The 27,026-nt window shown below is 41.4% G+C and overlaps 1 protein-coding gene across 8 annotated transcripts in view; it reads left to right on the top strand.

The window, feature by feature from the left end:
• ZNF438 (zinc finger protein 438) overlaps positions 1–24,780 on the top strand; it is a 172,917-nt gene extending 148,137 nt beyond the window's left edge. For all 8 annotated transcript variants that reach the window (XM_047867505.1, XM_047867507.1, XM_047867502.1 and 5 more), the window contains 2 exons: positions 20,128–21,946; positions 23,809–24,780. In XM_047867505.1, coding sequence (XP_047723461.1) covers positions 20,128–21,946; positions 23,809–24,430 — 2,441 coding nt within the window. In that variant the 3' untranslated portion in view covers positions 24,431–24,780. The remainder of the gene's footprint in view (positions 1–20,127; positions 21,947–23,808) is intronic.
• The last annotated feature ends 2,246 nt before the right edge of the window (positions 24,781–27,026 follow it).

Genomic DNA, 27,026 nt, shown 5'->3' with positions numbered 1-27,026 from the left:
CAGTGTAATACTTAACGAGGAGCTATGTCAGATCCTAAAGATCAGAGAGATCCAAAATAAATCAGACATCCTGTGCTTTTACAAAACACAAAATCCTATTAGAAGAGCAGACATGTATATAATTAACTAGAATAACACGTGACAGATGATGTACTGGAAGTGAGTATGACATACTTGAGAACGTGGATGAAGGGATACTTGGGTGGGCCAGAAGTTTTGAGGCTGACATTTTGGTCAGGAAACACAACAGAAGGGATGATATTTGTGCAGGACATTAACACATGTGTAGAAGACAACCACGTGGAATTTAGGGGTCAAAGGATATAGGTTTAAAGTTGGGAAAAAACTAGAGGAAACTAATTAGAAATTCTAGTGCCTTCTATTTAAATGTTTTCTAATTTTGGATAAAGAGATTTAATTATGTAGTATTACTCTAATGATAATTTGTACTGTATAAAAAGCTTTTCCATTATAATTTAGTGTCATCATTATTCCTTTCTGTGTGAAGGTATTATAGAATCTCCAGAAGTTCATTAGACTTATTTCATTACAATTTTCTATCTTTTCATACTTTCAGGATTTGGGGGTAAGATTTATGATTTTCCCATAACTTTCTGGTTTTTTGCTTGATATTTTCAAGTGATAAAATAATAGAAATATCTTTTTGTTTGATATTTTCAACAATAAGATAATAGAAATATAAGGGCAGGTATTTTGTGTTAGAAAATAGCAAATTGTAGCAAATAATAAACGATGTCTTTGAAAAAAAAGGCACAAAAACAGCAGGAAAAGGCCATCTACGGTTGTTGGTAACTTCTACTTTAAATTTGTTGACAGACAAAACCACTACAGTGACTGAAAATTCACAGGAATTTACTTACTTGCCAGATAAGGAACCTCATACAGATGTGCAGCTTTGCCAAATGGTTCTCTCACAGGGACAGTTTATGTTTGCTACGTACTATAAAGAAGTTCACTGTGGTGATGCCAATTAAGGATTGAAGTTTGCACCTTGGAGAAGGCAGGATGAATTTTAAGTCTCCACATAGTTAGTTAAAACAAGTCCTGCTGTTCATTGGACAGGGAAGAGTCTTCATTTAAGCCCAGGGAGGGTCAGTTTTACTGGAGTCCTTCAAAATTCTTAGCTACCTGCCAGCTTCACAATTCAGTTTTGCCATTTACTAGGCAAGTCTGCTGCAAGTAGAAAGGTCTTCTTATACGGGTCTTCTAACACTTTTCTCAGCTCTGTCTTAACACATTTGCATTGTTTAAAGAAAATTTTCAAATTGTGAGTGCTATTTTTATTCAATGAGACTATTAGTAAAGGGGGGTGAGAACACAGCAGATGCTTTAGGCAAGAGGGTCTTAATGACCCCCTTTGGAACCACTACAGTTAGTTAAGTACACACTGTCAACCCCTACTAATTTTCAAACTCTGTACAGTATTTAACTGCAGTCATAGCCATTACTGTGTATCGTGTGAATTGAGATTTGGATCTGAAAATAAAAAACAGCCCTGGATTTTCTGAGTTTAATAAAATACTTTTAAAATAATTATAAAAATATAAAGACTTAAAAATATATGTGTGCAGCCAGACATAAACATTCTGGTATTAGTGAATGTATCATGTTAGAACTCAAGGAACACTTGGGGAAACTAGTGAATATTCATATTTCTTTTAAGTTTAGAAAAATGATCTTATTTTAAGCTCCTAGTACTTTATAAACTTCTTGATGAATTTTTTGTCTTTGGCAGCCTTGAAAGCACTTTGGCATGTAGTGGCTTCTCATATATACATTAAATTTTGTGGAAAATGCTTTAAACTCAATTTCATCTATGACTTAGATGCTGTGAAAACATTTTAATCTTTGCTTCTTGATGAGACACCAGGGTGGAGTTTCCAAGTCTGTGTGTTCATTTAACAAATATTTATTGCCTTTGGAGAGGCTGTGAGCAAAGAGCACAGGGGGAGAAAGGAAACCCAAACTAAACTCTACTGTTACGGCTCCATTTCAGTAAAGCTTGCAGCCTATCAGAACAGTTTTCTTTTTATGAGGGTTTAGCCTAAAAATGGTTTATTATCTTATTATCTAACTAAAGTTTGACTCATTCCAACATGGTATTAAAGCTGCTTCTTAAGCTCCTGTCCCATTTTTGTCTTTTCTTTCCTTCTCCCCCGTCTTTCTCCCCTCCCAATCTGGTGAAAGACCGAATTCTCAACTAAGAGCTGGAGCATTGAGGTCTTTTTTACCCTTCCCCCCTTCTTTTTAGGCTCTGTGATCTTGGCTAATACAGTGAGCCTCAGTCCCTTCATCTTTCAAATGGGGATATTAATTCTTGCTCTAGAATAGCCAAATGAGATAAGGTACAGTTGATTCCCATCATTCACAATTGGCACGTTCTATAACGTCACCACAAACACTGAATTGGCTAATACTGAATTTTTGCTCCACAGCATTGGGGTTCCTGTGAGCTTCTGGTCACAACACATTTTCATTAACTATTGATACAGAACATGGTTTTATGTTGAGTCCCTAACCTTGAACTCACAGACACAATATTATAACTCTTGCCTGAACAAAGCTTATGTAACACATGTATTTTTTTCTGCGAGGCACGTCGTCTTCTTACACTTAGGAACACTGGACAGCACAGCAGTACTATGCTTAAGGACTATTTAAACAGTGAAATCACCAACCAAAAGGAAAAAAAAAATAAGAAAAATGTGACACTGTAGACCACGAAAATGATACTTGTCATTCATTGTAAGGGGAGAGCTGAAACAAGACACAGCATCAGCCACTGCTGAGAACGTGCACTTGAAGTGATTCAATTTTTTCCTGCCTGTGCATGTCCACAAATGGCCATGGAGACGTCATCAGTATGGATTTGAGGGCCGCAAATAAATTGTAGCGAGCTGGCAAATTTGCACATACAGAATCTGTAAATGATCGACTGTATATGAACACTTTCACCTTTTAAACTCTTAAAGCACAACCTATGTCTCAGACTAATTTGCAGAATAAGTTACATTTAACTCAGTAACATTTAACTCAAATATAAGAATTTTGTGCAAAGTTGATATCAGTGTCAAGTTAATAAAGTAATAAATATATTATTTGCAAGAGACCCCAAGTTCTTAGCTCAGTAAAGCTATGAGTACAACTATTATCGCAAATTGTTTAGCTCTTCAGCCCTCACATTTAATGCACAGCAGCAAGGAGAACCACTATAATTTGATGCTTTGCATTTAGTGGTTAACATGCTTTGTGACCTCATTATTGGGGTGGGGGAGACTTTCCCTACATATTACCAAAATGTTTTATTTCCAAATATGTGACATTCGTATGGAAACATTTCGATCTTAGCCAGTGGTGTAAATGCTGTTCTTGGATTTTTGGTACCATTTTATGTTGCAGACCAAGTACAAATTGACATTTTCAAGCTGGTTTTGGTTAACTACTTAATGTTGGCAATTGGAACTTTCCAGTGTAATAACCTCTACAAAATATCACTATGGATTAATAGTATGTTATGCTGTTGACAGAAGTACAAATGGAAAACACACACACATACACACACCTATAGAAATTTCCTCATAGAACAAGATGGAAATGACCTGAGTGGCCTAAAACTTACCAGGTAGATGTTATAATGGAAGTTACTTTCCTATTTTCAGATAAAATGCTAGAGTTTGGAATATCCTTACTAGTAAATGAGGTTATGAATATTTTTATTGTTTGAAATAGCCGTATTTCCACCTGCTTAAAAAGCAGGCTACTAATCAGATAGTCTGCTCGGGCATGTATCAATGTCAGTGTGGCCATTTGGCAGCAGAGTCTCTCAGAAACTCCCAATTAACCATGCAAATATATTTCATAGCATCACATTCCACTTTGTCAGAACCCCTGCTGCCTTTATATTATTAACATAAATGCAGGTGCAAATAGCATTTATGTTCTTTGATAGAAAGCAGTTGGAGACATTTCACTGAGGGACATAACACTTTCAGATTGTGTACATCTGTTCAAATAATGTATCCAGCCCCAGTGACATGAACACAAGGATGGAAACATCTGCCCCTGAGACCATTTGCCATATAGCAGATGCTTACATCTTTATTTATGCAGATGGCTGGTGTGATGAGTTAGGCTGGGATAAAAGCAGAGTTTGACACAGGTATTTAGGATGCTATGCAAGCCAGAAATATAGGCTAGGCATTTCATGTTTGTAAAGGTCTAATACTATTAAGAGAAATGCATAACTCTTTTAATGCTTTAATAGAATGAACATACTGTTCATCCGTAAATTACTTGGCATCAAAATCCTAAAAGTGTTTACAGAAATTCCAACATCCAACTTACACTAGAAACAAAAACTTATTAGTTTCCTTTCGATAAAATAATTTAAAATGACTTTATACGACCAAGAAAATCTCATGATGACATTTCTTAAAACCGGGGGGAAATACAAATGCCATTAGTTTAAATATAATTTATGACATATTCCATGAGTATAAATTCAAATTAGGTAAAATAAATTTCTGAAGTGTTACACCTTTATAAGATTTTTGTCAAGCATTTTATTATTTAATCTGTATTCTAGCATTTCCAACTACCGATATTTAAATTATAACTGATATTTTTATTAGGATAAATTACTTTTAAATGCTTTTTTTCAAAACTCTGTCCTATAGATCTACCATATTACATTCTCATTGGAAACAACAATGAAGGAAGTAAAAACTGCCGGAAGTAAGACATTTCCAGATTTTATCTTCTGTTCTCATTCACACACACAACAAAAATATCACAGAATCTCAAAAGAGCTGGGGTATTAGATTTCATCTAGTTCAGCAGTTCTCAAACTTTTTACTTTAAAGACCCCTTTATACTCATAAAACTTTGAGGACTCTAAAGAACGTTTGTTTATGTCCGTTACATTATCCATTGGCATTTATCATATTTGAGATTATAAGCTGAAAATATATATATATTTGTGAATTCATTTTAAAATAATCATTACAACTTAACATAAATGACATATTTTATGTACTTAGAAACTGTTAGAAGACTGGCCTTGACTTTTGTTTAAATATGTTTAAAGTCTGACTTCATTAAAAATGTCTGAGTCTCAGCACTGGGTGTTGTATGGAAACCAATTTGACAATAAATTTAATATATTGAAAAAAAAAATGTCCGAGTCTCATATCCAGTTCTACATTCAGTATGTTGTGATAATGTCCTTTATGTTGAAGTGTTTGTAAAAAATCTAGCTTTACAGTGGCTGGAAACAGAAGGAGAATATTAATAGCCTTTTCAGATAATTGTGTATATTTTTCTTCGCTACAACACCAAAATGGGTCCAATAACTATAACTGACTTTAAACCAGTCAGGTAACCCCTTAAACTTTAGTTGAGGTGTGAAATTTGAAACCATGGCAAGGTACTCCTTGTATTCTGTTACTCCTTGGCCTTACACTTGAGTGAGTCATTTACCCATCCATGTAACATCATCTACTGGGTATTTGGGAGGTTGGGAGGCGTTTACTGAGTTTGCAAATCTTCTATTCATCCTTTTATCCAGTATTCTAAAAGTCCTATTTGTTAATGGAACCACCATCCTCCTCTGAAAAATCTTAAAGCATTTGGAAGCTTCAACCTCCTGGTGATGGATTCAAGTTTTCCAAAATTCTAACTGCCACTTGAAAGAATGATTTTTATCACTGGCAACGGTTACCGTCAGATGTTTTTTCTTATAGTGACAGGCTGTGTTCATTCACTTTTGAGAAAATGTCTGATACCTAAGCTTGACCATGCCCTTTGAACATGTGTCTGTCAGATATTCTTTCAAGTAAAAACGGTATTCCATGACAAAAGCCACTAGTTCAGCTTCACAACTCAGTGGCACAGATGCTTTTCCTCGAGGCAACCATCTTCCTTCCGTGTGCAGCATAAGTGCTCTATGAGCGTGAACCATTTCATCACACAGAATTGTAAAACACGTAAGGATCATGGTTTTTATAAAACTAAAATTTCAGACTGCTTCCGTGTTGTACTGAGTGTGTTGGCAAAGAACATGGCTAAGTGGACAGTTTGCTCCCACTGCCTGAATTCAGGCTAAGGTGCCAGAGCGGTTTTACCTAATTATCCCCTTTGCCCTATCACTGACTGCAACGTGTGCAGAGGTCAGCACACTGGAAAACACAGGTGACATCTTACTATCAGTATGAGAAGAGAGTGTTGGGACCGTTCCCAGGGTTTGCAGGCCACACTTTGAGAACTGATGGTCCAATATAATCCTTTCTTGTTAAAGGGAGCAACTAAAGGGCAATAAAGATTATCTTGCTCAGACATTTTCTGGTAGCAAAAGGAAAAACCAAAGCCAGACCTCTGCTCTCCTTCTTACATGTAATTTGTTTGCTTTTCCCTGAGGAGTTCCCTCTCCCTCCACTCCACCAAAAAAAGGAATATTTCCCAGACCAAACTATAGGCCACGACACTGATGTTTAATCAAGTTTATTAAAGAGGTAGGACTTGCCACATAAGAAATTCAGAAATTCAACATTTTTTAGACTTTTTCATTCGTCCCAATGTTTGTCAGTTACTTCAGTTTTAGAAGCAGGTGGTATGGGGTTAGAAAATGTATATTATTTCTAAAATTGTAAAAGACCTTTGTAATGACCTTTTTCTTCATTTTTGCACATCACAAAAAAGTGTCATTAAATTTATTGTGTAATTGTTCAGCTTTAAAAAAGTTATTTTGGTGTGAGCCTGCTTTGCTCACCAGAAGTTCTGTAAAAGAAGGCCACCTATGCAAAAGCCTAGCTTTTAACATCCAGGACATTGTGAAGGGAATCACTTTGTACTAACTGCCTCTCAAACAACCACGCTATGGATTCCTGTTAAAAATAGAAAGCTCACTGAGGTGCCTGAGTGGCTCAGTCGGTTAAGTGTCTGACTTTGGCTCAAGTCACGATCTCACGGTTAATGGATTCCAGCCCCATGTTGGGCTCTGTGCTGACAGCTCAGAGCCTGGAGCCTGCTTCAGATTCTGTGCCTCCCTCTCACTGCCCCTCTCCTGCTCATTCTCTCTCTCTCTCTCTCTCTCTCTCTCTCTCTCTCTGCCTCTCAAAAATGAATAAACATTAAAAGAAGAAAAAGAAAGAAGTCTCATTCTCTCTCTTGAGGGTTGCACTCTCTGATTAGAAAAGGTTAGTCAAAAAACACCTTTATTTTCTCAACATAGATATGGATTATGTGGCACTCACCAGCCACTGGGGGAGACTGACAGATAAGTGGATAAATTGCAAAACACCTTAGTAATAAGTTCAGTGTGATGGAATGGAAGGAGAACAGTTTTGCTGTCAGACAGACCTGGGTTCAAATCTAACTTTCACTTACCAGCTTTGTGCCCTTAAAAGAAATATTCAGTTTCCATGTCTGTGGATTGGAAATGTTAATATTAAGAGTTGGTGGTGGATTAAGTGAGATATAATAGATTAAGCACCCAATCTGACTCCTGACAGAAGGACATTTTAGTATTTCACAATGGAATTTGGGGTGTAGGGGATTGAAGGATGGATAGAAGTTGATGAGTAGAGACAAGGACTATATATACTAACTATTAAGTTTTCTCATGAAGAAAAAAAAGAAGATAGGGCAGTATCTTGAAGAGGAGATAGAGCCCAAATAATCTTTATTGGCATTTTGGATTTTATATTTTTGTGTTCAGCAAGAGCAAAAGAGAAAGCAAGACAATACAGTTGAGAGTTATAGTTCACTCGTTTAGTAAATAACATATTGTGTGACTACCGTGTACCAGATACTGATCTCTAGGGACTGAGGTCCTGGAAGTGAACAAAATAAACTCCTGCTTTCTTGGAGTTTATATTCTAGCAGGAGACAGATAATAGAATCACAGTATAATGAAGGACAGTTAAAACAGAGAAAGAAATAGCGGTGACTGTATGGGACTGAGCAGGTACTTCTAGAAAGGAGTCAGGGAAGAATGGAAGCTCCCTGATGGTGGAGGATCTCTGAGCCAGCATGAAGGGTATGGAGAGAAGCATGGGACACAGAACAGGGTTGGGAATACTCCCATTTCCTTATTCTGAAGTGCACATTTTTTTCACATTTTAGTGTCTCAGGACTTGAGGTGGATGAGTTGTATATTTAGAGTGATAGTGCTTCTCCCTCCTTTCCCCTTATTCCAGAAGAAGTAAATTTGTGTTATAGAATTGACATACGAGAGTTTAGAAAGAGAAAGAAGGAACAGTAAATGAGTTCCTACCTGATGACTTCTCTTTTCTCCATGAGGTCTTAGTCACTCCAGGCTGCTATAGCAAAGTACCATAGAATAAGTGTCTTATTATGAACCACAGAAATTTATATCTCACAGTTCTGGAGGCTGAAAGTACAAGATCAAGGTGCCAGCATGGTCAGATTCTGGTGACAGCTGTTGGGGAGGAAAAATTTTTCCTCTACCCTTTTTGATTCTTTGGCTGATCAAATAATCAAATTAACATAGGACAGGAGAAAAACAAATTTAGTTATGTATGAATGGAGGCCCCACAAAGACAATAAGACCCCAAAACAAGTCCCATAGTTGAGGCTTATAGGCCACCCTGAGCTAAGGAACAGGATGGGGCCTGGGGCTCCAAAGGGGAGGACGGTAATTCATAGGATAATAAATAGAGCAGATATTTGATAATTAGATATGTGCCATGCCATACAGATAAGGCATTCGGATAAAAGTTCTGTCTAGTAATAGCTCTCTCTCTAAGCCAGGCCCCCTAGCAGAATTCTTTTAGGTAGTTAGGAAGAGGTAAAAGTTTTTCTGGAGTCTTCTGGATCTCGATTATGTTCAGCTCAAAATAATTCATTTACCAAAGTAGCATATTTTGAGGTCACGTATTCTGTTCCCCTTTATAGCTCCCTTCTGGGTTGCAAACTGCCATCTTATCATTGTATCCTCACATGGCCAAAAGAAGGCAAGAGAATTCTGTGGGGTCTCTTTTATAAAAACATTAATCCTATTCATAAGGGTTTCACTCTTATGACTTATTTACCTCCCAAAGGCCCCACCTTTTAATACCATTACACTGGGGCATTAAGATTTCAACATATGAATTTTGGGGGAACACAGACATTCAGTCCATTGCAAGATCAGTGCCAAAAATCATTGGTGAGAGAGACGGGAATAAGGTGGGGGTTGGGTAGAGGAATAGTGCCTCGGAAAAGCAGTGGGAGAAACCTGAGCTAGCCCCAGTGAGGAACTGAAGGGAGTCTATTAGGGATTAAAAAAATAATGATAATAAGATTGTGGACTAGGTGTGCAAGTCAACACTGGAAACTTTAAATTTGTAATGTTTCGCAGTGTTCACAGTGGTTGGATTTCTCAGCATTAAGCAGTTAGCAGTGGGAGTGGAGAGTACAATGTCAGGCCAGGTGGGGTAGGTGCCGTAGGAAGACAGTCGTGTGCAAAACCCACCATATACTAGGAATGTCCGTGGATGGTCAGCCAGTACACCAGCTCCAGAACCAGGGCAACCTGAGTGTGCACACATACAAATGTGCAGTGCCTTGAGGAAAAGGGAACACAGGTGGACCACATAATCACTGAATCTCTTCAGGGAAGATGGAGAGTTAACTCTTACGTGTTTCTGAGGCATAGATGTGAGTATGCATTCCTTCAGCCACACTTTGTCATTGCCATCTGTGTAGTAATAAAGGTGTTAATGGAGGAGAAGCCAGGCAGAATTCAAAAGGAAAGGATTCCAAAGTGGTCCCACAGCTTTCCAACTCTGATGATTTCACTCTCTGTAGTAGCTCACGTCAGCATCTGATTACCTACCTTAGATGTATCTCAGAATCTGTATTTGCTAGTTAGCTCACATACAACCTATCTGGTCAGCTCCACAAGGGTAACCACTGCTGACCCAGTTACCTCAGTACCTGTGGGTACCCGGTGCTTCGTTTCCTCTTTTTTAATTTTCTTCAGTGTGTCAGTATTAGACGTGGTGTCTCTATGTTATTCAAGGTGCATCTTGACTAAGAAATAAGTGACAGTCAAGATTTACAAGCAGGAGTTTTAGGGAATAATTATGCACATGATAAAGGAATATGTAGTCCTGTGTATTTGCACTTTCAAATCATGAGCTATTTGACATAAAGGCTGAGGTATAGAGGAACTTGCAGCAGAAAGTGTTATATAAGTCACTGTGAGTTGAAGATAAATCAGAAGTGAAAATAAAACATCTGTAAAACTGTGCCATAAAGCAGTGGAACAATTATTTCATTTTTTAAAGAGGCAGTTTGCATACTCCTTAAAAATGTCCATTCTATCAAATAAATCTACTTTTGAAATTACAGTATAAAAATAAGAGTATCTTTGTGATTCCAGTCCCTTGCTTTTAACCATACTGGTGTTGAAACATCATGATCCTTACCACTTTGGTTTCATAATCCTGGTATTTTGACCAAAGGCAAGAACCTTCTGCCTGTGTCCTCGTTTAATTGTTCCAACTGACTGCACATTTGCATGGTGAAACCTTATCTTTCTGCTTATCCCACTAAGGAAAAGGTTTTCCTCACCAACTGTCATCTTGTTACTCATCCTGGATACTTAACTGTTCCAACTGATATTAAAATATAAGATTAAAAAGATGGGCCCATTTTTAATTTGTTCATGGAAGAGTTCTTGCCATGAGATATCTTAGCAGCTTCCTAAAGCTCTTTCACAGATGTTTCCTCGCTCACCCATTGTGTTGAAAAACAACTGACTCGGAAAATGTCGGAATCTCCTGGAAAGAGTGTGCACAGGGATTTGCTATGAGTAGTAGAACATCAAATGAAATGATTTGCTGCTTTTACCTTGAAGAAGTTCAGTTATCAAGGTCTTCTGAATTTCAACTATGTGACCCAACTGAATCTTAATAATTCTAATAATATTAACAACAAGATGAAGAATGAGAGAATGGGGTTAATAAGGCATTTCAAAAATTTCCATTTGTCTTGCTTTGTGTCCCCCCATAGGTCATTAGCTTTTAGTTAAATTTTCATGCTACTTAGTCATTCTTAGATTTGGGTAAAGATACAAAATTGACTGTTTTCTAATAATGAATAAGACCTAGGGCATGTTATCATTTTTTGGCCAAAAAGATTAATAACTTTGTATTCCTAAATGTATTAAAAATTAAAAGATTTCATATAGTTTTCAACTGCTTTTCATCAGAAGTACTGGAAATCAAAAAGTCCTCCCAGAAATAAGGACTGATAAAAGGACTGATAATTAAAATGGAGAAATTCATTGAAATTGAGGATAATTAAAATGTATTTTAAATGATAATGCACTTTAAATTTTCATTTCATTTGGGACACGAATTATATGGCTCAAAAAGAATAATAAGTTACTTGAACTTAACAAACCATATTGTATTATTTTTCCTTGTATTGCCATTAACATTTTAGTTAATTAGCTTTTAAGTTCTTCCATAAAGAATGCTTGTTTCCTCTTGCTTACTGATACATTTACATGTCTAATTAATTCAGTTTTGTGGGCTCCTCTTTCAGTGCCCAACTTTTCTTTCTGTATTCAAGCTATCTTAAATTTCTTTCTTAATGACTTCCTCAACAAAATACTCAAATCTACAAGAACGTGCTTTCAAAATTGTGGTTGACTTGCCCGTACCCTCTGTGAGAGTCCACTTATTTTTCCTCCTGAATCAAACAATCACATGGCCATTGCTCTCACAGTCCTGCAGACCTGTGGCCAGTGTCCCCAGTTCTCCCCTGGGCCCCTTCCCTTCCAGGGCCATGGAGACCTGGACTCACCCCCACCCCTGAAAGGTCTACTAGGGGAGCTATTTTCTTCCCAGGCAGTGTTGAGAACAACAGCAATTAGCATCAATACTCAGTATAAACAAAAGCAGGGAGGAGTGTCCCCACAAAACAGCTCTTTAAAATGCACATATGTTAACTCCTATTCACTGTAACTGTTCCTCTGATTAGCACTTTGTCAATGGGATGTGTAAAACTTAGGGGCAGGGAGTAAGAGAGGGTGATAGGATTGATCAGATGTAGGGAAGATTGAGCTGTGGTAATAGGTGGCTGGAGAAAGGGAGGAAAAAATGCTTTACAGTTCTAGTAGGACCGTGATTCACAAGTTATAGCCATTTCTTCCCTCTTTCCTTCATTTGCCTCTCAACAAAGAAACATCAGTTTAAGGATTCAGTACTATTTCCATATGATTAGCATTCAAGATTTGTGCTTTTTTTTTTCTACCCACCAAAAATAACTCAGGAACCTCATGCTTTTTGTCAAGAGAAAGTGCAAAGCTAATGTCTGCTGAGTACCTAACTGGTAGCCACTATCCTGGCACTTTTCCTGGGTCCTTTTTTCTTTTAATCCTGTCCATGACCTTTGCAGCGAGATACTCTTATGCCATTTTTGTAAATGAGAACAGTTAGGCTCACTGGGAATGACTTTCCCAGCCCACGAGACAGAGCCAGGAGTTGAAACCACATCGGACCCCCAAAACCATGTTTCCACTAGAGACCGTGATAGTGGCCATAACCGTGCATTATAGCTCAGGCAGCATGTAAAGGTGGAAAGAGACCTTGGAGGCAGCTGGGCCAAGGCTTGAGTTCCAGCACTGCTACTTACCAGCTTCGAAACCTTTATCTATAAAACGTACATACCAGTAATTTCTAACTCGGTTGTTTTTTTTTTTGTGGAGATTAAATGAGCTAGTGCATGTAAAGAATTCGATAAGTGCCAGGAAATAAAGAAACTCTGGTGCTCCAAAAACAAGAATTCCCTTTCTTGCAGAGCTAGGTAGTGAATTCACTGTTTGTCAAGACAGCTCTCAAAGGTGTGTCCTGAAGGGAGGATGCCTGGATATCACTAGTGGTGTTACAGGAGGGAAGGAGAAGGCCTTAGCTATCTTAGCTGCATAGCTCTGCACAGCAGGGAAGTGTGCAAAGAGAATGGACAAAAATGGGCTCCGGATACAAGATCTGCGATTAGGAAGTGCTTATTTCCTTTGTATAGTATCAGATTGCTAGAGATCTGGGTCCTAGATGTACTGACTCAAGGAGGTCTTAGTGCTACAGATAAGTGGACTAGAAATGGCACCCTGAGTCTGTAGACACAAAATACACTGGTGCCTGTTGCCAGCGCATGTTACAGGGCGCTCTGTAGTCACTGCTCCATAAATTCCTGTGGACTCTCGCTGCAGTGCCTGGACGGCGCCCTGGGGAGAAGGTGGGCGGTAGCTAAACGTGCTTATAGGTTTTTCAACAAAATAAGCTGAGCTCCCTTGGGTTATGAGGCATTTCTTTTATCTCCTGCTTCTCCAGGCTTTTACCATATTTGTTTTAACCAGAGACCATCTTGGGAAACAGTTTGAACCCCAACTGGAATTTCTCATTAGAAAGCCAAGTGAGAGGGAGAACAGGGATGCCAACAAATAAAATTAAAAATAGGGTCTTTCAGTTTAATAAAATTAAAACCTAAACAATGTCTAAAAGTTTTGGCACTTCTGTGGCTAAGACTTTGGCAGGACTTCCGTTCTGAGCCTCGGTCCAGGGAGCCCGTTTCAAGAGCAGGGGCTCTCGTCTCTGTGCCCAATCACTACTCCATGCTGAGCAGCAGGCCGGTGGGTCGAACAGATGGGGTGATGGAACTGAGCCCAAACTAATGAAGGGACGAGTGGGAACAACTTTTGAGAAGCCACAGAGCAGGCCGTGGTTCTGCCAGTGGAAAGGAGGGGGTGAGTGGTGGGCAGGCTTGTAGAAAACTGCCTGCCCTCGTACGTATTCCTTAGTAGCATCTCTGCCAGCCTTGCCGTGAGGCAGTGCGATCGGGCTAGCTTGCATGCTGACACTGAGTACCATTAGCCCTCATTCTGCCCTCTGGGTCTCTGCCTGTCAGACCAGTCCTCTGGTGGTGACGGAGGAGGACACACATTGATTGCACTTTCTCCAAACAACTATTATCTGGCAACTCTACTGGACTTGTCAGAGGCCTATGGATGTTAAGGGCAAATTTGCCTTAAAAAAAAAAAAAAATCTGCTTTTACCTTCAAATGACTATTAATTGTTCATGAATTCTCTCCTAACAAGTGGGCTTTCAGAAAGTGTCATTTAATTGTAATCGAAATTTTGGGATATGTATGACAAGCCATTTCTATTTCAAATTTCCCCTTTTGTCTCTGCAAAATTCAGAGATACCACTGTATTTTGGAGTTAATTAGGAAAACTTGGTATATAATTTAGCCCCTTTGAGGAGAGAATGAAAGAGAGGAAGGTCATTGCTTCAGATCGGAATGGAGATCTGCATGGCGTGGACTTTAGCACATTACTTAAGTCCTCAAGTCTTATTTTTCTCAATCTGTAAAAAGGGGACAATAATATTTATTTGCAAAGCTTGTGTGAGGGTTCACTTAAAAGACCTAGCACAGATTCTAGCCCTAATAAGGACTCAATGCCTCCATGTTTCCCTTTAATCCACGGTTTTTCACCAACTGTAAATGTCACTTTTCAAAATAGTTTTTTTTTATACACTTAACGTAGTAAAAACAGCCCATATTTAAAATCCTAATATTAAGTTTCACGTTGTATAATTGCACAGAATTAATTTTACTGAGTGCACCTTTTATGTTTTCAGTTAATAAAAGTCCATGTTTAGTGCCTGAGAGTCCTGTGAGTCTCTTTAACAGTGTTATGGGAAATTTTGCAGGATTTCCAGAAATTATGAATGTCACTGGAAATTTCTACCTCTCATTATTTAGTGCACACTTCTTTGAGATCTATAATTCAGTAGGTGACGGGAAGGGTTTGTAGATCACACCATCTGGGGAGGCCTTGTAAATGTGTGTGGACCAAACCACTGTAGTAACTGCATTGCCAAGAAAGACTTCCTACAAGCACACATCCTAGTATTTCGGAGCTTTAAAAACTTAACAGCATTTTCAGCTTCTCTAAGGACTCCTATTGTTCAAACTACTTTAAAAAGAAAAAAAAAATCAAACCTGTGGTTATTGTAGCATAACTGACCTTTATTGCAGATTGCCTCGTTTTCTCCTGAAGAGCCTAGTGTTTGCAGGAACAATTCTCAGGACTCCCATTGTCCTTGGGAAGTAATGAGCTCTAATACTTCTCAGTGCTTAACTTTGGGGGGTAGTTATGCACAGCCTGTCGGATTATTAGATTACTTCCCTTATCATTAGCAATTCTTGTCCTTAAATAGGCAAGGAAAATAAAAACAGAAGACACCGTGTGTAAGGTAGACACAGTCATTTATGCAAAGATACACACTTACCCACCGTGACTGTCCCCAAAGGTATCCCTTTTAATAACAGATTCAAAAGGGAAACTTCATTTTCCTTGCATTCATTCAGCAGGTAGGTGTGAACCTCCTGTGTGCCAGGTGCAGAGAGTATTCGGTGGGAAATAAGCACGTGTCCTATCCTGACCTCTTAGTTTCCTTTGCCCCCAACCCAAAGGCCACTACCGATGCTAGTTTCTTTTGTTTACTTTTAGAGATATTCTGTGCCTGTAAGGAATATATTTGTGTGTGTACCCCACTGTTTTTTTAATCTAACACAATAATAATAATCTATACATCTCATATCTGGGAGAGTATTCCAGATCAGTCTTCCCCACCTTTCTTTTTTACTGTTGCATAGTATTACATTGTATGGTCGGATATTTACTTTATGAGTACCCTGTTGCTGAACATATTTAAGTAATTCCTAGGGGTTGTTCTTCCGTTTTCGGGCCTTGCCCTCGTTCTCCTGCCTTATACATTTCTTCTAATGCATCACTCCATTCCCTGTTGTTCCATCATTAATGGTTCTGGTGGTGCAACACCACCTTCACAGACACCCTCACCCTTGTCTGTACTTCCTGATAGATCCAGGCCAACATGAGTAGGTTAAATTTATCTAATAAGGCCTTATCTTTCACCCCAAAGATTTCTTATGATTATCTTATAATTGTTGATCATGAAGGCAATTGATCGACTTTTCTACCCCAGGATCCACTTGGTTGAATTGCAGCAAACTTGAGAGTTGACTCTGTTTGGCAGTCATCATACCTGTCACTTATGACTCTCATTTCCGGTTGCCCAGGCTGCTCACTGCTCAGTGTTCTCCCTTGCTGGCACAACCAGTTACCCTGAGGGGTTTCCTTCGCTCCCACATCGGAGTTGGCCTCCTTTTCCTTTGAATGGCACTGCTCTTCCTGTGTGATTTTATTTCCACTGTAACGTAGAAACTTTTGAAGATCGATCAAAGCACATTAACTTTAAATGCATCATAATTAGCTCGCTCCCTTTTGGATGGCTCTGTAAAATATATCTAGTTTCACTTCTGGAAACCTTAACTGTCAGAAGGTTGCTTTCTTAGATTTGGTCATAAAAAATAGGAAGCCCCTTCCCAACTTAAATCTTCAGAGACTTCGAAGTGACCTTGACCACTGGTTGTTGCTTCAGCTGTACCTTCTGGTCTTTGTTATTTCTGCTCTTCTTCATGTTGACATCACCGTCCTCTGCTTCTGTGGTTCAGTTTTTCCATTTCCAGTTGTCTGTTCTCTCTTCACTCCAATCCCTGCTGTGCCCCTCTATGGATGTCTGTTTTCTTTAAAGCAGTTTCTTTTTCAGAACTTGCTTGTTTCTCTATTTTAATTCTGCTTTTACCTTCAAATGACTATTAATTGTTCATGAATTCTCTCCTAACAAGTGGGCTTTCAGAAAGTGAAAAGCAGCATAATTTACCATTCCCTTACTCCCTCAGATGGCCAGTCGGTGGGCCTCACCTATTCTCTTTATATTAAAGGGTTTTAGGGGCACTCAGGGTTGCTCAATTGGCTGGACATCCGACTTCAGCTCATGTCATGATCTCATGTCTGTGAGTTTGAGCCCCACATCAGGCTCTGGGCTGACAGCTTGAAGTCTGGAGCCTGCTTCAGATTCTTTGTCTCTGTCTCTCTGTCTCTCTGTCTCTCTGTCTCTCTCTCTCTCTGCCCCTCCCCTCTTGCACTCTGTCTCTCTCTCTCTCAAAAATAAAGAAACATTTAAAAAAATTTTTTTAAATGAATAAAGGGTTTTATTATGGTGCTAACCCATTTTCTTATTTTTTAATTTTAGAAATTTGGAAATGTTAAAGGTCGCTTTTAAATTGTGGCCCTGTTTTCTTCTTCTTCTTCTTTTTTTTTTTAAGATGATTTTCTAAGCTCAGTCTATGAATTCTTTATTTCAGCCATTAATCACATAATTACCACTTACAAATTCAACAGATAACTGTGACATTTCTGCCACATGCCTAACACTGTTCTGGACCCTGGAGACATGGACAAAATCTCTGCCCTCCACGTCAGCGACGAAAGGCAGTGGCCCATGATGTAATCTGTAAGATGGAGTAAATGCGCTACAGAAAATTATGACTGGAAAGGAGGGAAGTTCAGAACGGGGGTAGTTTTAACTAAGGTAGTCAGGGAAGAGCTCCCCCGGAAGAAACCATTTGACCAAACTTGAAGGAAACGCTGCAGCAAGTACTGGGCATTTATCTGGAAGGCGGAAGCTCATCCTGGCAGTGAACACGGCAAGTACAGACACTGAGAAAGCGGGTGTGTGCACGTGGAAGGAACAGTGAAGAAGCCACTGCGGCTGGAGCATAGCTTAGCTAACAAAGGAAGTCAGTCAGAGAGGTTCCCAGGAGCGGAGGGCATGAGGCTTTTCAGGCCATTGCAAGGACTCTGACTCCGGCTCGGAGATGAAGAGCCCTTGGACAGTTTTGAGCAGATGAGTGAGGTGATGGGTCTTGTGCTGTGATGTATTATTCTCACATATTATTTCAAGAGGATTTACAACTGATTAAGGACAAAGCAGCTTTTCTTCCTGTTCTTTTGTACTCAGTCCGCTGGGAGATGCAGTAGACATTTTCTCTTCTCTTCCTTCCTCAGCCTCGATTTGTTGTGTAGATTCCAAGACCATTACTATTGTTAATGTAATTATTTAATAAGCCTTGTCTTTAAGCAACCAAAAGCTATCAATAATGTTAAGCTTTCTGTAAACTCAATCCCAATTTAACATTTATTTACAACTGACTTCAGCACTTCTTCCGCCAAGATGAGAAGACAAGGCTAAAAATGGAAGGCATTTACATTTAAAGTCTATAGATAGAGAACCAAAAGATAAATAAAAGTATGTGGGAAGAAGAAGCAATCTGTAACAGACTGTTGTGAGATGATGGACCAGTTCATTCACCCATGAGCTTTGGGGTAACAAAGCTAAAGAGGGTAAGAACAGATCCCACGGTTCTCCTGACCTGAGTTTTCCCATAGCGCTAGTCTTTTTCCTTCTTACCCTAATGCAAGCCACCATGTGAAACATGTTTTTAACATACTTTTTCTTCACCGAAGAGGGATTACTTTCTAGAACAAGCTGATCGGTATACATTTCAACCTTATTCCTACGCTGCTTACTCATGCGAGGAGTGTCATTTTTGCCAAAAGAAACAACCTTCTGCTAAAATTGTTAGTTCAGTAACTGTAGACGTTAAAATTTAGGCTGATTTAAAATTTTTGTTTGTTTCAGTAGATGGAAGTAGATTGCCAGCTTCCTAAGGTAGAACTTGTGTCTGTTCATCTTTGTATCGTTGGGATCCCTGGAAGAGTTCTTCAGTCCTTCATCCACAGCTCCAGACTCTCAAAAGCCCAGAAAACAGAAAATGTGATCAAAAGTTGGAAACCAAAGCTCATTCAGAGGCAAAACCTGAACAGAGCAAGACTATTTTAAAAACCCTCCGTTTGTCCCACTTTTTGCGAATACTCCTATATTTTACTACAGAAGTGGTGGTAGATTTAAATTGGATGCTCTGCAGACCCTGCTGGGTGTTACTTAACATTTGGCTTATGCATCTCGTTACTTTTCTAAAATTTGAAAGTGTAAATTGCAAAATACATCTGCCCCCAAAGGCTTTAGAAAGGGGATGTGGGCCTGTCATAGCCAATCCCTCGAATAGTGTAGGTACCTAGCAAGCGTGAGTGGGAGTAAAGTTTGGCTGAAATGAGGAACTTAGAAAAGGGGAACTTTACTGCAGCCAGGCCTTGGGCCTTGAGGTCTCAGGGAATAAAAGATGATTCAGTTCTTAGAAGCAGTGCATTGAAATGTTGCCTTAATTATTCTCTGAGAATAGTTGTACTTGGTCTTCAGTTAACCTAGTAAATAAGGAATTGGAAGTGTTATTATATCAGTTAAAATTGTACCTATTAGTGTCCTAGCAGGTGCTTTTTACGTGATTCATGCCTTTTTTATGTTGTCTCTGTATCTTATCATTTTCTATCATTTTGTTTTTATTCAACATTTTTTAAGGTGTCACATCAGCTTTTTTAATGCTGGTGATTTAATTGCAAAAGCACACATAAACAGTTTGAAAGGTGTGAGAAGAAATTCACAAGTCACACGGGAAACAGCAACAAAGCTAGCATTCAGTGTGGAAATTCCTCCACTGTGCAAAACAAACTGCACCGGCCAGTGGGTCAAATGGTGCGTCCTGAAAGGGAGTGAGAAAGGAGCTTGATACAAGAAACATTTGTTTCCCACTGAAGATACACTGGGAAATATGGATCTGAATTAAATAGAAGCTTTATGCTCACAAAGCTTAAGTTTAATAGGGAAAACAAGATATGTCTATAAAATAAATGAAATACACAGCGGAACATACCAGAGGACAGTCTCTGCAGCTCGGGAGGGCGGGAAAGGAGACCAGGAATTGGAAGTAGGTACGTGGAGAGGATGGACGTGGAATATGGAATGGGAAAGACAGAGTCCAACTTTCAAGAATCTCTGTGTTGAGTAGGAAAGACACACAGATAAATTACTGTGGAAAGTGGTAAATGTTATCCTGGGGGCTTTGGAACCATAGCAGAGAATAATCCGTCCTTGGGAAGGTGAACGGGAGTTGACTTTAAGGCTGGGTGTTGAGGAACACAGGCATTTGCCCAGAAGGCCAAGGGTGAGCCTTGGAACGCATCACAGGCAGAGGAAATGATGCTTATTTGCACTCTCCACAATAGGACAGTTACACCAGAGTGACTTTTTATACTGCCATTGTCATTGCAGGTGAGTCCAACATCTCTTCTGGAACGATTCAGAGTGGGAAAGGTTTGCAGAATAAGAGTCAGTTTAGGACCATTGCACCAAAAATCATGCCCAAAGTCCTGACATCCAGAGTGCTGCCGTGCCCTTCATCATCACTCTCTGATCAGGTGAATCCAGGACCCTCCATCAACGCCAAGCCTCTGGGGGTGCCCACCCAAAATTACGCTCTGATGCAGGTTGCTGGACAGGAGGGGACGTTTTCTCTCGTCGCTCTGCCACATGTTGCCTCCGCTCAGCCAATCCAGAAACCCAGACTGGCGCTGCCTGAAAATCTGAAGCTGCCTATTCCTCGATACCAACCCCCAAGAAATAACAAAGGATCGAGAAAGAAACCCACTCGGAGTTCCTCTGAGAGTGGTGCTGGCATACCTCCTGCCCAAACCCAAACGTCCCCCTCCCCACCTGACCGTCCCAAACCCCCACACAGACCTGGTCAATCAGAGCAAGTGCCGTCACTAGACCCAGGCCCGTCCAGCATCAGCATGGCGGCACTGACCAACCGTGGTGGCCCCGGAGACTCTCCACCCCCAGGGACCAACGACCATGGAGATCTGAACCCTTCTGCCACCCCGATGGTGTCCACACCAGAAGAGCCCTCAGCCAAGCCGGGCCTCGCAGTGACTCCAGGGAAAGCAACCTTGGCGAGTGAGGAAACCTGCAGTAAACCTTCTCCCGTTGCCAGTGGGAAACGGAGAGAACAAGCTGATCTTACAAAAGCCATGACCATTTTATCACCAGCTGTTTTCAGCAGTGCAGTTCAGCTGATCTCTCCAGTCCCCAGAGGTAAACTGCCCATCCTGCCCTATGCCAGAGGGAGAACAGCGGAGGTGTGTGGAGGCCAGTCAGACGTGAGCCTCACAGATGGCTCTGTGCCCGGGCTCAGGGCAGCCTGTGGTAAGGCATCCTCCATCCCAGAGGGCTTTACTGCAGCCACCAAGATGCTCGGCAAGACACCTGCTCCACAGAGCCCCTGTGAAAGTACCTTTTGTGCGGCCACCAGACCAGATCTCAGCCACAAAGCAAAACTCAGTGGTGGGGCAGCAAAGAGAAGAGTAAGAAAACGAAAGGTACCAGATGAAATTTTGGCATTTCAGGGAAAAAGGAGGAAATGTGTCATTAGTAAGTGTAAAGATAGTAAAGAAAGAGTAAAAGCCGATCCGCAAGAATCCAGTGACCAAAAACCAGGGTCTCTGAAGAAATACCGCAGCATTATGCCCAAGCCTGTGATTGTCGTGTCTGCTTTGGCTCCCCTGGCTTCTCCTGCAGGCGTGTTCCAGCCCCAGACACCAGGCAGCCTCGGGCAGGACATGTTGTTAAACAGTCCCCTCAGCCCTAAGTATCCCGGCTGTAGGCAGGATAGCGGTACCTCCCCGAAGCCCGGCTCTGCGCTGAGAAACGGACTCTCGGGCATTAAGAAACCATGGCACAGGTGTCACGTCTGTAACCACCACTTCCAGTTCAAACAGCACCTTCGTGACCACATGAACACACACACTAACAGACGGCCTTACAGCTGCCGAGTCTGCCGCAAGGCCTATGTACGTCCTGGCAGCCTGAGCACACACATGAAACTCCATCACGCGGAGAACCGTCTGAAGAAACTCGTGTGCTGTGAGTTTTGTGCGAAAGTGTTTGGCCACGTCAGGGTCTACTTCGGCCACCTAAAAGAAGTGCACCGGGTTGTCATCAGCACGGAGCCTTCCCCCAGCGAAAGGCAGCCAGGGGACGTGTCAAAGAACAGAGGCCTGACCGCGCGAGGGCCGGAGGGACCCGTGGAGAGGTGAGTGCTAAGGGGACAGAGGCCTGGCAGCAAGGGGTGCTTGGATTTGGAGAACAGGGCGGTATTTCCTCTTCAGAAAGATGGGTCTGTAAAAACATTCCTCAGATCAACATTCCGGAAGGTCGTTACCTCTTCCTCCATGTCTGTGAAGAGTGATCTCATTTCTCGTCGCTTTCTGAGCAGTGATGATTTTTTAATTCCTCTAATCCCAGTTAGCTGGGGCACAGACACCAGTTTGCGGTATGCTGGGGTCACAGTGAGAGAGGATTTTTGCATCTGAAATAGGAAATATCACTGTATATAGTTCCTGGTACCCTCTACAAGTAATGTTCCCAAACTTGTGGCCACAGAATTTATATCTAAATGTCATTGTTTGCCCCAGAATATAGTCTGACCCATGGTAGGGACTCCGCGTCCCCCATATTGACCATACTTTCAGGTCCCAGACCCAGCCCTCTACGTTTGCACTAGTTTTCCTGTCAGTCCAGATTAACATTTCCCGTGTCATCATTGCCTTGTGCGGGTACTGATTTCTGGTGTTACGAACAAGCAGGCTCTGTAGTTTTTTGTTTTTTGTTTTTTTTTTAATTTTTTTTTTCAACATTTATTCATTTTTGGGACAGAGAGAGAGACAGAACATGAACGGGGGAGGGGCAGAGATAGAGGGAGACACAGAATCGGAAACAGGCTCCAGGCTCCGAGCCATCAGCCCAGAGCCTGATGCGGGGCTCGAACTCACGGACTGCGAGATCGTGACCCGGCTGAAGTCGGACGCTTAACCGACTGCGCCACCCAGGTCAGGCTCTGTAGTTTGAAAGCCTGGCAGGCTGGGCTTAGAGCAATGGGTCTGCCAGGGAAACCCCAGCAGTCCACCTGCTTTCCACTGGATGATGGAGGGAGAGTCACTGAAATGAACTGTCATCAGCACCATGAAGATTAAACAATTCTAAGTTTAGGTTCTCTGTCCCTCATCGTTCTTAATCGTCCTAATTGTTCTCAATACTTTCTATTCAGTTTTAGCTTCTGCTCCCACCTTCATTTTAAAATCAGGGGTGCCTGCCTTTTGTCTTCCTGGCTTTTCTAGAGTTTCTCTGCTTTTCTTCAGACATTCCTATCCACTGAGATATGTCTGTGCCTTTTTATTTTATTTTATTTTATTCTATTCTATTTTATTTTTAATGTTTATTTAGTTTTGAAAGAGAGAGAGAGAGAGACAGAGTGTGAGTGGGGGAGGGACAGAGAGAGGGGGAGACACAGAATCCAAAGCAGGCTTCAGGCTCTGAGCTGTCAGCACAGGGCCCGACGTGGGGCTCAATCTCGTGAACCGCTAGATCATGACCTAAGCCGAAGTCAACACTCAACCGACTGAGCCACCCAGGCGCCCTGTCTATGCCTTTTATTAACACATCTAGCAGCCACCGTAAAGAAACCTCTCTTCTGAATTGTTTTCTGTAGTACATTTTGATGTTTAGGTTAACTGTCCAAGCTGCATTCAGTGCTCAAGGTTAGGAAGGGCAGCAGCGAGTGGGTGGTGTGGCTGAACAAAGTGGGTCCCTATGGTGCCTCACTTGGTACTACCTGACTCTGGAGTAGATAACACCTAGCTGGTAACCAAAGAATAGTTAGCTCCCCTGGGGGAGAGATAGAAAGGGAAACACTCTTTCACTGGAGGCTGGTAGCTTGAGAATGGTGTGACCCCAAGCGGGAGTGACGGTTGGTGTCCACCGCGGTCTGCGCTTCCCATGTGCCGTTTCCCCTGTTCCCCGTCCTTCGCCTCACTGGGCGTGTTCTGGATCCCTGAACAAGAAGTTCCAGTTATGTTTTGCGTGAAATCTTACACACACTGTTTTCCCCCTTTTCAGGGAAAACAAGTCAAGCCTAGAAGAAGACCTCCTCCTAACCCAGGCGGACGAAGTCAAATTACAAATCAAATGTGGCCGTTGTCAGATCACTGCCCAGTCTTTTGCTGAAATCAAGTTTCATTTACTTTACGTTCACGGAGAGGAAATTCAGGGCCGGCTGCAAGAGGAGATCTTACCGGGAAGCACAGGAGCTCAGGAAGAACTGGTGAAACACACCGCTCCTTTCAGGAAACAACATCCTGAGAGAAGGAGGCTACTCAAGCGTGCTCCCCCTGATGAGGACTTAAATGCATTTCCTAAGCTGAAAAGGCAGCTGTGCCTTCATCATCACACTGATGTGGACAGGTTCAGGAAAATGGAGGGAGCCCAAGCCGGACCCAGGGAGCCGCTGCCAGGGGCGGTCCCCCGGGGCTCTGCGAGTCCCAGCCCCCACACCCTCCTCTTTGGGGACCGTTCAGGCTTTAACTGTGTCCTCTGTGCACAGACGCTGGCCAGGAAGGAAGAAGTCCTCCAGCACTGGGAACAAGAGCACAACTGTGAGGACCCTCCCAAGCTGTGGACGATTTTAAATGCATTCTCTAGCCAGGGGGTGACCGGACCTCCCGGGGAGACTGAGAAATGAAATCTTGGGGGTGGGGGTAAAGAGAATGCTGCTTGCTTGCTCTCTCTTTCTCTCAAAGCCCTGCATTTTTATGGTGGTGCTTAATTATAAAAGTCAGACAAATTAGGATCAGCATTAATGAGCACAAGTGATTTTTGTACATAGTTTTATTTTCTTACAAAATATATATATATATATATATATATATATATATACGCCTTTGGTGTATATTTTTCTAACCATATGCAGTTTTACTTTAAAAGTCTATGTACTAACCATTAATGTCTTAGACTTTGAGAATAAAGAAAAAGACCAAAATTTGGCAATTGAAATGTAAAAAATTATATAGGCTGTTCTTCAAGTACAGTGTTCAGCGTGTTTGAGCGTGCGCATATATCATTTTGTTCAGCTGTTTGCTGTTTAAGTAGACGGACAAATGTGAGCCAGGCCAGTCTCAGCCACACGTATGGTGTTGATATTTATCAAATTCTCTGGTGTATTTGAATAGGCTGTAGAGCAGTACATTTAATAAGGTTCTCATCTACCATAATTTAAAATTCCATGTTTCCTGGATTTTTTCCAATATTTTTGCTATTTTCTTAAATGTACGTTGCCTTGAAGATTAGATGTTGGTAAGTCTTACAGCTGTAGTGTTCCATATCAAAGTAATCAAGCATTTTTTAGTACTTCAGCTAATAAAAAACCACTTTTTGGTTAAAAGTTCTTCTCAAATAGTCTTTCGGGCCAGGAAATTTACAACCTGGAAAGTGTGCTAGACAGTTCAGCCCAGATGGCTAGGTGTCTGAACCGCTCGCCCTCCCTCCCAAGGAGCTTCACAGGGTCATCGCTAGCTGATCAATTTTCAATGCAACTGTGCCTTTCAAGCCCAGGGTTCTCTTTGAAAGCCAAGAGTAAATGATTGCCTCTTAAATTCCTGGGAACCAGAAAAGTTGCCACTTGGAGCTCCTGGACATCCTGGCTGCAAAATCATTTTCTTAGAATGGGGGAGTTTAAGCAGTTGTCCAGCTGAGGTTCCAGCCTCTGGGTGAAAGTACTGTGCATGTGGCCAGCCCCGTCTGCCTGAAGCACGGCCCAGGCGTCGTCACAACATGTTTCTGTGCTACAGGAAGTTGTCGAACCAGGAAGAACTGAATTCGAATTGATAAGCTAGTGGGTTTTAAGTCATCTTTTTTTTTTTTTTTAATGTCTTATTTTAAAAGAAAGTGTTCATTAGCACGATTTGGCTCAAATTTTCCAGAAAGTCAATTCTTGACTTTTTGCAAATAGTTTTATAAATTTGAGACTATGAGGGTACGCGTGGAAATCTCTGAAAGATTTTGCTGCCGTGGTGTGTCGATCATCGTGCTTTACCCAGTTTGAAAGAGATCGTATCAGACCTTCACTGTTTGATATTTTTAGAACCAGGTTAGTAATGAAACCACTTTGCCATTCAGTGCAGCACCTTTTGGGAAGATTGGTCTGAAGGCACTAAAAGTGAGATCAACCAAGAATACTACTTGAATTCAAACCATGAAACTTGAATTCAAACTATAAAATAATTTGTAGACTACTCAGTCCTCAGATACTAAGCAGTATTTCTGAAATACTAGCCAGTCGGCCAAGGCAGAGGAGGGGGTCTGGAGTACGTACAGAGGCAGAGTTGTGGGGGAGAGTGCCCCCACATAGCAAGTAAAGGAAACTCTGAAGTCCACCAGGTTGTGGAGACACCTGCCTACAGCCAGTATTTTGCCTACAGCAAAACACCGAGGGTAAAGACAGCCTGTAAAAAGTAGAGACTTATGAATGGGGCACGGGCCCAGGTAGGAGGGTGTGACTGGCTCATGATTAGGTGCCCTGACTGGATCCCCTTCTCATCAGGGCCCTATACCATAGGTTTGGGGCGGGGGGCAGGGGGGTCAGCACTCATCTTTAAAAAAGGAGATGTGCAGTGCAGAGGGCCTCACTGGATGCCTATGTGTGTGGGTTCATTCGGAATAGAATGTTCTAGTTCTCAGCTTCTAGAAGCACTCCCCTGCATTACAGTGGGAAGGGTCCTGCTGCCACCCAAGATAAGGGGCTTCTGGCCCTTAAGAGTGCTTCTTCAGCTGGAGTGGCACGGAGAGGGACTCCTACTGGGGAGCAGGAAGGAAAGAGAGGGTCATTCAGCTAAAGAGGCTCTGGGAACAGCTCAGATTGATAAGCCAGTGGGTCTTCATTGATGAGCCTTCCTTGGACACAGACATGTTGTTGGTATGGTCCCAACCTACATCCTTGACCCACAGGCAGTGAGGTGTAGAAACGTGCTGCTCCGTGTGACCCTCAGAGCATTACCTGTCCAGGACTCCATTCCCTCGTGTGTGCACAGTGAGTGATGCTCCTGCCTTGGGCCTCGCAGTAACCGGGGGCTGATATTTATTATGTTTCTGGCCAGCCTTGGAGAAGAGGTGTATTACACCATAGAAAGACCATTTAAAACGGCTCAGGTAGGCTCTTCCTGTAAGCGGCCTGAGGTGATCTCTGAAAATGGTCCGCCATTCACTGGACCCAGAAAACCCTACAAAATCATGCAAATGAAGAGATTCAAATCTTCATGTTCACTTTATACGCATGTATCCAA

Source organism: Prionailurus viverrinus, chromosome B4 (genome assembly GCF_022837055.1).
Source record: "Prionailurus viverrinus isolate Anna chromosome B4, UM_Priviv_1.0, whole genome shotgun sequence".
NCBI lineage: Eukaryota > Metazoa > Chordata > Mammalia > Carnivora > Felidae > Prionailurus > Prionailurus viverrinus.
Note: the sequence above shows the minus strand (reverse complement) of the source record. Positions and strands in the feature narration are given on the sequence as shown.